Consider the following 15,300-nt stretch of genomic DNA (forward strand, 5'->3'; position numbering starts at 1 on the left):
TATGCAACAACAACCAATGGCCAATAAATTGATTTAAAAACCTACAAGCACGAGGCGGCGCATTTATTCCATTCACTCCACTTTTAAAGTCTGTAGTACAATAATACAAATGAGCTGCAAGGGTCAAAGTCGAAGTTTATTTATTTGTTTTGGGTAATTTGTTTCTTGTTCTATTTCTGTTAATGTGACTTTAAAAAAAATAATTTCACTAGAGGGATCACAAAAATATTCTTTAAACACTAATTTCTGAAATAAAACGTTTGCTCAAACAATTTTAAAATGAAAACGAAAAGTCTCTTTAATCATTTTCTCAAGAGCGCTTGAAAACAACTCAAGCAAATTCCGCGAAAAGCGCTCACGCACGCGACGCTTGTGACGATTTGGCTCATTAACGTCGCAGTTAATGATGAGCACGAGCCTCAGTGTGCAGTCAGCCTGTTGCGCAGCTCTTAGGTCAGTCAGCTGGGTCGCAGCTCACCGCCCGCAGATGTGAGTTTGTTGAATCATGCGTGTTGACAGCGGCCACTAAACCAACATGGTAGCTACAATATACGAGCGTGCAGATGCGGTCTGATATGGTCTCACATCCAGGGAATGAATGAACCGAGTACAAACTGTTTAATTGGGACTATTTGAAGAAGATAACTACTGCGGGGGATCCGCTGCTCTGCTCCTGCTCTGCTTTCTCTCTCTCTCTCTCTCTCCCTCTCTCTCTCTATCTCGGACGGACTTTTAGTGTCTGGTTGAATCCAGGTTCTCGCTTTTTTTTGCAACACTTTTTGACGTTTCCTGCCTCTCGACTATTGGGGAATATATATGATGAAGTTTAAGCCCAACCAGACCAGGACGTACGACGGCGAAGGGTTCAAAAGAAGAGCGGCGTGTTTGTGTTTCAAAAACGAGAAAGAGGACGAGGTAAGACGTGTTCGTCGACGGCTGTGGGTGGTTGTTGAACTGTTTGCAGTGGTCGTCGCTGGGACCTTTTAACAAGCTGTATTTTTGACATACCTAGTCCCAGTTCACCCACTGGAAGCTATCCTGCTTTAACTGTTTAAGTTAACAAACCTCTTTAGTTTATCCGTGCACGCACGTGTGTGATGTCTTCAGGTCTTTAGGTGAACATTACTTGGCTGCAGGGCCAAATATTTGACCTATTAAACTACAGGAGGTCTTACAAGCTGGCACCCAGCAGGAGACCATCATTTTCATTTCCTGTCCAAGAGGAAATCCAGATAACTGCCTCAAGAGTTGTGCCACTGTAAATCTATTCCAGCATAATTCAGAAGGATTGTGTCTATTTCCAGTAACAGCCTTGCATGCTCAATGAGAAGAGTGTATTAAATGATATTTTGCTTCCACAAATAAACTTCTCATCTCGTCTAATATCACATGTGATTATAAACTTTAGTGCCACCAGTCACATGTGGAACACCTCAGCCTGTAAATACCACTTGTCATTATAAAATCTTGCTTCTACATTCACTCACAACTTATGCTGTCATCAGCTGATGTTGTCACTGTACTTGGGCATTTCCATACTGTGATCACCAGTGTGCTGGTAAGACCTGCACCCTGTTTCTGGTGCAATTCTGAAAATTTCCCATCTGCAGTCTAGTTTTGTTGTTGCTTGTTTTGAACTGTAGAAAATAGGTGCATCAGAGTTCTGTAACCTTTGCCACCTTAATTCATATTTAGTCTGTATTAAGTTACAGGTTGTAAAGTAAAATTAGCATTATAATAATACATTCATATGTACAGCACAGTTCATACAAGTGCAACTCAAAGTGCTTTACATCACTGCTGCAACGTTTACTCGATTAGTTGCTAACTTTTAAATGAATCGCCAACTATTTTTATAATTGATTAATCATTTTGAGTCATTTTTAAGAGGAAAATTGCCAAATTCTCTGATTCCAGTTTCTCAAATGGGAACATTTGTTGTGGACTGCTGGTCGGGACAAAACAAGACATTTTAGCTTGCATCTTGGGTTTTGGGAAACAGTGATTGAAACCTTTCACAATCTTCTGACATTTTATAGAACTAATCAATTAATCGATAATGAAAATAATTGTCAGTTGCAGCTTTAAATATTACCTCAGTAACATTGGCAGCACTCACACCCACTCAAGATTGCTTAATGCTGAATAAAATATCAAACCTGATATGTTACCTCACATACGAATATCAAACGTAACATGCCACCTCACAGGGACATGTGGATATTTAAAGAATGAAAAGGCTGCCAGCACAGTTGAAAGTTTGAATCTAACGGAGGCGGATCCTAACACGAGCTCATAAAATCAGCACATAAAGAGAACAGATTTTTCATTTGATGCTGCTGAATTAAAGGGGGGGGGTTTAGTATAAGTTAAGGGTGAGTCAATATGGAAGTGGTGATACAGTGGGGGGGGGGCGAGGGCAGGGGTGTTCTAGATCACAACATGTCTGCCTAGTGACGGCAGCCCCTCTCAGGACCACATGCGATAGGGGGAGTGGGGTCGTAGGGGGCTGAGGGGCGGAGAAGGGGTTGAGTGTCACACTGTGTGCTAAACACCAAGTGACCTATCAGCTGCAATTTATAGAAACAAGGTGCAGGCACTTGCTGTCCCCTGACAGATTCGCTTTCCTGCTCCTCGTGCTCCCACCCTCTCCCCTTCCCCTTCTCTCTCTCTCTTTCTGTCGCTCTTCCTCAGTGTCTCTCTCTCTCCTGTCAGAGTGCTGACGTGCTAAAATCACTTTGATTATTGTTGATTGCACTGGAGGATTATGCAGTGGTGTCACATCACACACCAAGCTGATCCTGTTCTTCATTGCTACTGTCTTCGCTTTGATTGCATGTGTCACAGTTTATGTGTTAAACTATCCATCCAGTCTGCATGCCAGGTTTACAGCCACTTCCTCCATGTCAGCTGCAGACACAGATCTGCAGAAAAGTGCTGGACAGGATGACTTAACATGTGTTTGTACTTGAAAAATCATGTAATTCTGGCACCAAATATGTTACGTTTAGTCTTTATGTAATGAAACCAGAAGTAACTGACATGTCATAAATGTTTCCAGTGGGGCCTGACCGATACTGGATTTTTGGGGCGATACTGATATTAGGAAGTAAAAAAATTCGGATATCGATATATCAGCCGATAATCTTATATATACAAAATATATTCATAAACACACGTTTTGCAATGATCCCTAAAATGTGGTTATCAAACACTTGTGACAAAGATATGTAATGGAGGCATGATATTTTACAGTTTAATGATAAACTTTATTGTATAAAATGACATCAGTGCACTGAAACAGTGAACTTCACTAATAATTATAAAAAACTATAAATTAAAAAAAACATGTACATATATTAAACTTGAATTAAGAAAAAGGATCACATATACATAAAATGCTGCCTCTATAACTTAAAAATTAAAAAATATTGGCGCATATCAGACAACATATGCGCTGATACCGATATATCTACAATAGACCAATATTGGCTGACTGATATATCGGTTGGGCTCTAATTTCAACCACTACATCTTACAATAGAATGCAAAACGGTTTCCAAAATTACCATCAAAATGAGAAAGAAAACATTAATCTTCCTTTTTTTAATGAATTGTTCATTTAAATGATGGAAAATTTCACCTTAAAATGATCCAGAGCTGAAGGTGATGTATTCAGATCGCTTGTTTTGTCCAACTAACAGTCCAAAACCCAAAGATATGCAGTTTACTGTCACATAACGAAAAGAAAGACATCAACATCTTTATACTTTAGAAGCTAATGGTTTTTGTATTTTTTGCTTCAGGAATCACTGAAAACATGAATCAATTATCAAATTTTCTGTTGATCATCTAATTTGACGAATCCTTTCAGTTCTAATCACATCTGACTACAGCTGGGCAATATGGTGAAATCAGCATCACAGGCTAATGTATGTAGAAATAAATCATTTAATTGATGTTCAGTGCAATTAACTGTATTCCACTGTTATGTATTACGCAGGACAAAGTCACACATGTACAAGAACTAGACAAAACTTAAAAAATCTAAAAGAAATTGAACCTCCATTACGTTTCTGCTTTTGCTTGGTGTGAGTTTTAATATCTGTCTGCAGTATTTTAGCTGGATTGTGATCAGGTGTTTATCACTGTAAAGCTGATGCGGGGCTCTTCCTCACTGAGCTCGCACGGAGGTGAGCTGTTGGGGTCATTAACCTCCTCCGGTAAGCTCTTTTGTTTTCATGCCGAAAGACAACTGCTGATCCAGTGGTTTTTGAAAAGCCTTTTAGCTGCGGGCGTGTGCGCGCGAGCAGCTGCGTACGTGCGAGTGCCTACGTGTTTCACATGGCGTTTGTGTGTAATTGCGCATGCATGTGTGTGCGTTGTGTGCATTTGTGTCAGTAAGACAGCTGCCAGTGTTTCTACAATCCGCAGGATCCTGCACAGGTAGTCCATGGGGCAGGGACTCAAATGCTGCTCTCTTCTTCTGCAGCTGTTAACTTGCCAACTCATCATCATTCATCACACGGCAAACTCTTTACAACACATTAATGTTACATACAGTGTAACAATCCTGGTGGAGACTAAATAAATTAGTGTGCTAGGTTAGCAATTAATGCCGGAGGGTGCAATATTGCTTCAAGAGATGCCTTCTTTTGCATCTTTTGGCGTCAACATTTCCCTTTTTTTTGCATAATTGTCCAAAGCTTTAACCATTCTAATCATAATCAGTGAACCATGCACTAATGTCCTTTTATGTCTTCCATGTTTTCATATGGCACTATAAAGAAAAGTAGGGTGGTGACTCAGGTTCAGGATTCAGGTCATGGAAAGTGATATCACTTGTACCATCTAGCATGGCCTGTTATCCATACATAAATATTGACAGAGTTGCCAGTGTTTTGAAACCAGTCATATGGTCTCCAGAGAGATTGTTAATGCAGGAACAGAGACAGAGAGTTTTGTCAAACCCACATGCATTTAAACATTTATATCAATGATCCAAAGCAAGTAAACAGGCCAACAGGAGCTCTTTGTGAGTTTTCAGTGGTATTCGCATAGCGGCTGATTCTTAACGAGGACGGTGTTGGTGACGGGATAAGCTCGGCTAACGGTGACGCTGTCAGAATAGTATTTGTATGTAGTTCTTTCTGAATGTGATGGAGCCCCTGCGATTTCTTGAGGGTTTTATCTTACACTTGACCTGGTTACAGAATGAGTTACCGCCAAATGTCAAACAGCCTGAAGTTTCACTCATCGCAGTCATTTCTGTGCAATCAAGACCAGCTTCGACGGCAGTGAAGATGTTATCGTTATTGCTCCTCACAAATCTGCCGTGCTTCCACTATCGGATCTCAGCAGGAATGTAGGCACATCTTAATGTTAGGAAACTTCTGTTGAACAGTCGTGTTTGTTTAGGGTTTAAAATATGCAAAGAGCAGATTTCTTTTTTTTTGTGCTGGTTTTTAATCAGCCTTTGATGTCAAGAGATCCGGTTGAGGGTTTTCCAGTGCAGGAGAATGGACTGGCAACACGTCACGTACCAGGTTAGCTGAAGGCCGAATTCAGAAGGTATTCACACGTGAACTTAATGTGAGTCAATGTGATGCCAGATAGGGTGTAAGGTCAACTGACTTTATCTCCAGAGGAGCACCGTGCTCAAAAAAGACCAAACTGCATGTGTTTGAGGTCAGTTAAACATAGTATGCGGCTTTAATTTAGACTTTCGGATTCCTCTGCTGATCATCAGGTTTTATCACTTCTTAAGTTTAAATGTTTTATTATTATCAATCTTTTTAAAAATAATGAATCATTAATAAGAATATTTTGGGGGATTATTGGTGCTTTTAACATCTAACAGGCTGATAAATGGAAAGTTACTCTCATTCACTTATTTTAATTACGTGGCGAGTGTGACCCATCCACACCACGCTCATGTTGCATTAAATAAACTAATCGAACGACTGACACGACATGTAAGTTGTTCTATACACTTCCTGCTGAATGAACAACTCCACACCCAGCTGCCACCAGACACCTGTAGTGGTGACGAGCTCTAAATGTGGGCATGCCGTTGCCGTGTTTTTGGCACCCTGAAATCAAGATACCTGAGACCTGACCAAGTCCTCTGTCTCTCTCTCTCTCTCTCTCTCTTCTGGGCAGGTGCTACTGGTGAGCAGCAGTCGACATCCAGACCAATGGATTGTGCCAGGAGGAGGAATGGAGCCTGAGGAGGAGCCCTGTGGGGCTGCTGTCAGAGAGGTGTATGAAGAGGTGAGCTCTTCATCTTAACATACACAGTTACACACATACACACACAGATATAGGTTAATAGGTTTGTGGTACTTTTCCAAAGCATACTGTATGTACTTTTGTGTAATATTGCAGGTGAAAGTAGGAACTTCATTGTTGGTCGTGGGAACTTCCAACATGTGAGTTGTGAGAGTCAGCTGATGAACAACATTGCACTTACAAGCTATGTTGTCATAAAATGAAACTGGAAGATAAACAATAAGCAAACATCAACATTGAAGTATTGTGAACTAGGTCAAATTCATGTGTTCAGAAGGTCTTGGGTGTGGAAACCGACTCCCAAAGCCTCAGATGTTGGAATTTACCCAAAGGCACGTAAACGTATCATCATGACAAGTTTTTAAAAACCTCTGCCCGGCCCTGCATAGCTATGTACTGATAACATTGACAAAAAAAGCAAAAAAAACAAAGCAGGGTAATTCAATGATTTGTAACCTTGCTGAAGCATATTTCAAGTAGATTCTTAAACTAAAACCAAAAGCAATCTTGAAAAACCGAAATCTGAGATGTTGTGGTATGTGTTGGAAAACAAAATGAATGCAGTTAAAGCAGGTTAAACCACAGTTAGGAACCATTAATCTTACTTTTTTTTTTACTTTTAAATTCTAAAACTATTGATGTATATAACTATTAATTGTGAGAGGCACAAAAACTAATTATCATGAACAGAAGGTAAGTACAGCAGCAATTCTTGGATTGTAATGTCATCAGTGTTCACAGTATGAGATGCTCCCACTTTTTTTTTTTACGAGCAGGATCCAGATGAGGGTTTGAAATATTTGGCAGTGATGCATAAATAGCCAGTTAATTGTTCTGTGGTTTAGTACCGGGGTTGCTGGTAGTTGGCCAGAGTGTTGTGAGGGGAGTGAGCTGTGAGTTTCTGCCTCGGATAGTAGTGTGCTGACAGCTTTGAAGTATGGCAGTGACATTTGGGAAGGGTCTCCAGTTACCCACATCCTGTGCCTCCCAGACCAGACATGTACCTGAATATAGATGAGCTGCAAACAAACTACTGCTTCAAGCTAACAATTCAAATTGCTATGTTTCAATACCCTGCTGTCAAGGTCAACACATCGACGTCATGGATCCACATGATCGTTTTAATTAGTGCAAATGTGAGATTTCTCTCACATTTGAGCCTGTCTTAGGCTATTTCTATGTTTCATCAATATGTCTTACAGTATGTGTATAATCACTTCAGCAAAATTATATACTGTTTTGACAAAAGTTTGGGAGAAAATTTCTACACACATACTTGACAGACAGTAGTTTACCAATTAGACACTACATACTAATTCTAAGCAGGTTTTGAGTGTGTTCACACTAGAAGTATGCTCAAAAAAAGCCAGTATGAATACTAAAAAGCCCCTGATTTTTGTATGTGCTGTTGATGTACGCTATTGTGTCACAATGTAATGCACAAAGGAAATGTGGGAGCTGTCCACAGCTGCACAAACGCATAAAATAAATTTCAAATTCTGGTGAAACAGCTCCAGAATCATCTTGGGGAAAAAAAAAGAAGAAAAAAACTCTTTAGATAGATATTTGGATCTTAACCGGCAGTGAAATTAAAAAGCTGCAGTTTGGATGGTGTGCAATGATGTATGAATTTTATAATTTCCTGCTAATTTCTTGTATACTAATTTCAAAAACATTATACTATAAAGTTGAAGCATGTACTATGGAATTGGGACACAACAATAGTCTCTGTCTGTTGTGGGGTTCCAGACACCCTAACTGATCACAGCAGCTCTAAAACGAGAGGCCAACTTTTGAAATATGCCACACAGCAAGGGTCAAAAGTGCTAAACAAAGCCCTGAACTCCTGGAATGCTTCTATTTGTCTCCCAGCCAGCAACAGGGATCATTTTGATTTTGAAAAAGTTGGTGATACATGCCACCGGTGTCCTCTACTTGGAGCACGGTCCACAAACTGCATAGCTTCACTGACTCACACTAATGCTGCGGTTCAAAAACTTTTTTTTTTTATGACCCCTTAATACAAAACACTTTACTCATCCCAGGGTGCATGTCTATTTGTTCTGTTCAACTCAGGAGGGATTTACGCCTCACAGACTGTTTAATTTGAACAATTTTAGTGGCCTGAATGAAAGCTGAATGAAAATTTAAACAAAATTTTGTGTAGCTGGTTTATTTTTAACCGATTTCCTTCTCTGGTAATCCTCTTGCGACCCTTTGGATTCAACTTGTGGCTTCTCGCGGGTCCTGAACCCCAGGTTGGGAACCACTGCTCTAGGAAACGTGAGTTGATGATGTTTCACCAGCTATATCCAGTGGCCACCCTCCTCTAAAGTAAATTTGTAACGAACTGTGCATAAGCAGAAATTGATCTTGACTCGTGCCCTCTGTGCTGTCGCCCCGTCGTCCCGTTATTCAGACTATGTTTAGGTCTACCTGGTCATGTCCGCTCTGCCGTCTCACAGGCACGTGGCATTGCTAGGATGGCACCCAGCCTCGGGGTTTCCCATCCCACATGAGACAAATGTTCGACATGCATACACATTTGAACAGAGACATGCTGTTCCTCATACCAGGTCATGCGTTGTTGTTGTTGTGTTGCAGCTCAATGACAATACCATACAGCTTCGTCAGTGTCGGAAACACAAATTTATTATCCCACAAGACGATGTTCGGTACTGTGTGGTAACTCAAATGTAAAAGTATTGAATGACTCCTGATTAGTTTTCTTTCTGCGTGCACAGGCTGGTGTGAAGGGAAAGCTTGGCAGACTACTCGGGATTTTTGAGGTAAGCTTGTAAAACTGTCATGAAAAATTGTAATGAATTCTCACATGATATATAATACATTATCTAACAATCATGTATCAACCCTAATATCATACTGAGGATGCCTTTATGTGCCAGTCTTCAGAGACAGTACAGTCAATCACAGTTTACACGTCTCTTGATGCGACAGCTTTACATGCATTGCATCGACACAGTTTATAGCTGTAACGTAAATCTAAACCTTTGCAGCACAATCAAGACAGGAAGCACCGGACGTATGTCTATATCCTCATAGTGACGGAGACACTGGAAGACTGGGAGGACTCTGTCAACATAGGTATGCCTCTATATTTTGTTCACTCTCTCACCATATTGCTGATAGTTACACATGAATGATACAGGTATTTATCTAGAGGAAATACCTATATCATGGAAGGAAAAAAAGCTTTTTACAACAAAGACTTAATACACGCCTTTAAAATAAAGATGTCAGATGTCACACAAATCATACATTTTCAGGAGCAAGCCTGCTAATTGTTTATGTTTTGAAGATTTGGGGTCCTCCAAGTCAGTGGTTCCCAATACTTTTGGCGTGTTAGCCCTTTAAATGCGACCCCTTGTCACAAGATATGGACTTGCAGTTCACCCAAAGAATGATCCCCCCGCCCCCACCTTCTCAGATAGATTTACACAGATCATAATATTTCTGTGCACAATTTTAAGAGCATACAGGAATTCAAATGAAAATAATTTTTTTTAAAACATTTTGAATTATTAAAGGTTTTCCCTTTGTCGATCAAAGTTCAGAAGATTGTATCTTAGTGTCAGTAAACAACAACCATCAAATTCATAGGCCATTAGTTTCTCCAATTCTTTGATTAGGCATAATGTTGCATAAAACATTAAGAAGTGTGTAGAAATACTCAAAGTGGATCGTAGCTACTTTGGTCATTATTATTTTGCCTAATGTTGCCTTTTGATATGGATAATTTATGGGCATGCCAAAAAAAAAAAATCACCAGTAGTAGTTTTGAGTGTGAAAAATGTGAAAAATCAAATGCTTCTCCTGGGATTGCGTAATTCAAGTCTTTAAATATTTCTAACTGGTCTGGAAAAAAAGTGGTCGTGACCATTTACTCCCTTCACCCACAGAAATAGAGTTCAGCTTGTTCACAAGGGGGAGGAATGTTTGCTGTGCCCAGTTGTTTTCCAGTTACCGTCACTCACCACAGCCCCCCTCCGTACTTGTCCTCTCTTGCCCTGCGCGAGGGCTGCAAATGAGCGGAAAGGGCTCGGCAATACTGGTTTAATTTACTCTCCCTACTCTGCTGAAAGGCCAGCGGTGGTGTGCTTCAGGGTGTCAACATAAAGTGGGTGAATCCTCCCCTCTCACACCACCCTCTTATTATCACAGGCCACGTTGAAATCCTTAACCGACTGCTCTGGAATTGAGCAGGAGGAGATAATGGGTTGGAAGTAAAGTATAAATAACTCACAGCTGACAGTTTACTGGACAGATCGTTTTATGGAGGATGCTGTATTTGGAAAGTTTGGTGACAGGAAGGCTTCATAAACACTAACTGAAGTAGGTCAGGAATGCCAGTTTCCACTCTAACTTTAGTACTGAAGCATGTGTTGCACAGTTTATTCCTGAATATGTTGTATAATATTGTGGTTTAGCAAATTCAGGCTATTTTTCCTGTTAAGCAATCTAACTCGCACCTCAGACAGCTCGGATAAAGAGCTTTAGTAAAGAATGTTGGGGGGCTTCAGAATCAAATGATATCCTGACTGAGAAGTGACCCTAATAAAGTAGAGTTACACATTACCTTTCATCTGGGTTATATAACATGTTGTGATTGAGCAACATGTATATTTTTCAATACCACCGCCAAAGTGGAGCCCCCTGCTCACACTACCTCACATGCTTTTCATTCATTGGCTGGACTAGATGAGGGGGGTTGGGTTTGTGTGTGGCTCGGAGCATCAGGAGAATTGAAAACGCCTGTGGATCAGAGGATGCCGAGAAGTGGCCTGAGCATCGGCTGATGAACTGGCGCGGTGTCTGACTCCCCCTCGTTATTCTGTTGCTTGTTTTTTTTCTTTTGATTCTCACCTACTCTGAAGAAGTCCAGATGAAACGACATTTCCGAGTGAAACAAGATAGACAGGCGCGACATAACGTTGAGAGGAATTTGATTTGAACCTTGAAAAGTGTAATAATGAATCCTAACTCTGTGCCGCTAAAAGCTGAAGATTGATTGATGGGTGGATGTCGTGATATTATTGGTTGAAACTGGTTGGTTCAAGCCTTTGTAAGTCATATTTTGTTTTACAGGAGGAATAACATGATTGGATTTTGATATAAGTTTATAAAGATATATATATTGTTAAATAGGTGCACAATACGACCAGGGATGTGATCTAAAAGGGTTAAAAAGGGATTTTTCATTTCATCTCGACTTAAATAAAACCTGAACGCTGAGCTAGATTGGTGAGGCCGTGTATCACTTTGGGCTTGCCGTCGAAACAGTGCGTTGGAGGAAGCAGCAGGTCGGGGCCCCGGCGTGCTTTGGATCGTCAGAGTCTGGTAAGCCCACATCCCTGCTCCTCCATTTGGTCCAGCCTAAATCCCACACACTGTTTTCCACCAACATCTCACATTTATGTGTCCAGTCTGGGTACATAACAGTTTTAAATGTGGAGTTTTATTTTACACAAACAAATGTGTTTATAGTCAGCATTTCTTACCTAAACGTTACCTTGAGATTTCCTTCTTCATAAAACGTTTGCAAAGCAGATTTTTAAAAAAATGTTTTGAAATATATTATAATATTATTAAATACTTTGTTTCATTTCCATATCAGTCTTCTTCTTCTCAGGCTTTTGTCAGCACATTGCTACACTTTTTGGTCCATTACTGTCACCAACTGTCCATCAGTGGTGTTGCATGAAAGTAGCGGCTCAAAGTGTATTGTGTCACCACAAGCTAGTGTGGACACATCGTTGTTTGTGTGTACAAACTACAAACTAATTGGGGAAACTACGCTACTAGAAGTCACACTCCAGTGGGTACCTTTTTAAAAAAAGAAAAGTTTCAGATCAGGTTTGTATCAGTTAAAGCATATGTTTGGTGAACAATTCAACTTTGAAAAATATGATCTTTAATGTAAATTTGGTTGGGAGTATGTTAGAAATGATTTGTTGCATTTAGCCATGTGGCTATACCAGCTTCTAAGACTAAATGAAGAGCTAGATTTATGGTGTGTCTTTACAAGCTCAGTTTAACTGTTATTATGTAGTATTTATACAAATTGTTGGAAATTATATCAGAATTTGATTTTTATTTGTTTGTTCTTTTGGCTCGGTTGATGTATTTTAATTTAACCAAAAGATGGTGCCATAATATGTAAAGCAAACACAGGTGGTGATGCAGGTTACACAGATGATAACTTGATTACCAATGATGTGATTATCCAATAGGATGCCTTGTATTGTTTGGAAATGTATAAAAAGTGGTTTTCAACCCAGCATTCTTGTTTGGCCCCTGATGAAGACACAGGTCGAAACGTTGGGCTTTTGATTCAGTGCAGTGCTGTTGAAATAAAAGAAACTGAAGAAACGAACAAGTCTATGTGCGATCCTCCTCCTTCAACCGAACAATTCAACTTGGAAAAATATGATTTTTTTTGTAAATTTGGTTAGGAGTATATGAGAAATGATTTGTTGCGTTTAGCCTCGTGGCTATACAAGCTGCTAAGAAGCTGTAACACATACCGAGTTCCATCGATTGCAGACCCCAAAGAAAGGATGTGAGCCTCACCTCAAACCTGGTGACTCATCTCTCACAGTGTGGATTTCCTCAAGCTGAGTGGTGGAAGTGGACCTCGCCGTCTTCTTGCATCGCTAGCCATGCACTGACGGTTCATTCAGGTTGACATATAAACACAGACAGAAACCAAATACTTCAAGGATGAGAATTATCATTCACTGTCCATCAATTCAACACTTTTTTACCTCCCTCTACAAACTCATATTAGATAAGACCCATCATCTTCTTGATCTTCTGCAACCGATCAATAGGAAAATGACAACCATGTTAGCAAGATATTCTACTGAAGTGTGATTTAGTAACCTCCACATGTTAATCAGTGAAAGCCAGATGTCGAACCACTTGCTCTTTTCCTTTTCTCTGATATATATATTTTATTTATCCACAGGAAGGAAGCGTAAGTGGTTCAAGGTTGACGAAGCCACCAGGGTGCTGCAGAGCCACAAGCCTGACCATGCAGAATACCTACGCAGACTCAAGAACACCTGTAATCCCACCTGCAGTCCGGTCTGTAGCTCGACTAATGGCAACACCCTGGGCTCCCAAGTGACGGACAACAACACACCTCATTACGTTTGCTCCACACAGGCCTCGGATCTAGTCAACAGATAGGATCATCGCTGGCAGCAAGCAGTTCTTTTAAGAGGACTCCAGGATGGATATATCACCTGAAACAGACATCTGGATTAATTACATTACTAACAAAGACTCTTAATATGTACAGTATGGACTCCCTGAAGCTGATTTGAAACCAGTTTTTAGTGGGCTTGAAGAGTGCCAAAATGTTTTCCTAGTATATTTCCGATTTTATATGTATATTTTTTAACAACCATCACCAGCTGATAGAGCAAATGTGTCCCTTTAAAGCTCTCTGCTTTAGATGGATTTTTTTTCCCGTGGGCTGCTTATGCGATGGAAAGGTCATTTCTAGTCTTACATGCTGAGTAATATTTGATTGGCAGTGCACACAGTGTTTGGGTGGTTTTCCTGGAGGCCAGTACTGGGAAGTGTTGGCTCTTAGAGGAAATCATATCCTTACAGTCACGCAGTGCCAAATCATGTCCATCTGCAAGATGTCTTGAAAAGCTCCATGTGTATGAATATTTTATTACCGTTAAGTTTTTTTTTTATGAATTGTTATGACACTTTCTGGGTGTGTGGAGTAAAACTAATGTCGTCTCACCACAACTTGAGTCGTGTGAGGTATTTATGCTGAAGAGAGCTGGGTTTACTTAGATATTACCACCTTACAAGTACACACAGTATCATCTCTATTCAGTAGTATTAGAAAACGCTGTACTTGTACTAGGATTAGGATTAGGAGAATATCTGCAAACCAGTAACCATGGTGATGCTGCCTTGAACATCTTTTTATTTGTCCAGACAATCAATGCTCCAAGGCTTATTGTTTAATTGAGCAAATTATATTGACACACATACAAGAAACAATATCTGAAGAAACTATTATTATTATTAATAATAATAATTAATTAATTATTATTAAGTGCTTTTGACAAATGTGAAGTCCTGTTAATGTCTGAGAGGACAATAAGGTGGCCTTGGTTTTGTAGAAGAGCTCCAGTGTGTCGTGCTTTTGTCTGACTCTTCTAAGTGCCTTCACGAACACAGAAGTTAATTGTGTTAAGTCTGTGAACACCGAACAGCATTGACTGGAAGCAGTACAAGCCTTACACACACTGCATTGTACCCACTGTATTATAGTGTATTTCTCAGCTTCTGTTAGATTTGAACAATATAATGTACAAAGAACCTTGGGTTTGTTGTTACATTTGAATGTACAATATTTAGTGTTCATCGACTGAATTTATTTATTTATGTTTCATAGGGAAAAATCCCCCCTCTCATCATGAACAGGAAACTATGACAGGAAGTCATGGTCATGTGGGTAGGTCTGGACTGTTTTATCAGCACCCCAGAAAGAGAGAGAGTGCAAATGATGTGATAATTTCAGTTTATTGACTATCATAGGGTCTCGTAATTTAGCAGCATTGGAAAGATAAGTGAATAACTCTTTTTTTTTTTTTTTTCTATTTGTGCATGTATGACTGGAATATTCTGCTGTGCACCATCATGTTGTATATATTACAATAAATATAACATTTCAATACAAAAAAAAAAAACTCCAGCAGTGAAATCAGTGTGAAGTTGGATATTCAACAGACATTCAGTTTGAAAGACCTCCAGACAACCAGTTTCTCTTTCTGTATATGGCAACAAAACCTCACCTACGCAGCACATGATAAAATTAGGTTAGGGACCATCTGTAAATTACTGTCTGACTGAAATATCACATCGGCTATTTTTTCAATACCAGTAAACTGAAATTCATTTTAATTTTGGATTTTATTTTTTCATTCTGTTAATTTACATAAATATTAAACAGGAAAG

General features: G+C 39.7%; 1 protein-coding gene across 1 annotated transcript; it reads left to right on the top strand.

The window, feature by feature from the left end:
* The first annotated feature begins 259 nt into the window (after nucleotides 1-259).
* nudt4a (nudix (nucleoside diphosphate linked moiety X)-type motif 4a) lies at nucleotides 260-14,697 on the top strand. The gene is made up of 5 exons (XM_042412924.1): nucleotides 260-915; nucleotides 6,163-6,273; nucleotides 9,036-9,080; nucleotides 9,309-9,396; nucleotides 13,280-14,697. Exons 1-5 carry the CDS (start codon nucleotides 817-819, stop codon nucleotides 13,501-13,503), a joined length of 567 nt encoding a protein of 188 aa, XP_042268858.1. The 5' UTR covers nucleotides 260-816; the 3' UTR covers nucleotides 13,504-14,697.
* The last annotated feature ends 603 nt before the right edge of the window (nucleotides 14,698-15,300 follow it).

Source organism: Thunnus maccoyii, chromosome 5 (genome assembly GCF_910596095.1).
Source record: "Thunnus maccoyii chromosome 5, fThuMac1.1, whole genome shotgun sequence".
NCBI lineage: Eukaryota > Metazoa > Chordata > Actinopteri > Scombriformes > Scombridae > Thunnus > Thunnus maccoyii.

Excerpts from the sequence above, each read along its gene's own strand:
- nudt4a (XM_042412924.1), top strand. The coding sequence starts at position 817 with ATGATGAAGTTTAAGCCCAACCAGACCAGGACGTACGACGGCGAAGGG. Across the intron at positions 916-6,162 it reads AAAACGAGAAAGAGGACGAG|GTGCTACTGGTGAGCAGCAG; the intron begins GTAAGACGTGTT and ends TCTTCTGGGCAG. Across the intron at positions 9,081-9,308 it reads GACTACTCGGGATTTTTGAG|CACAATCAAGACAGGAAGCA; the intron begins GTAAGCTTGTAA and ends AAACCTTTGCAG.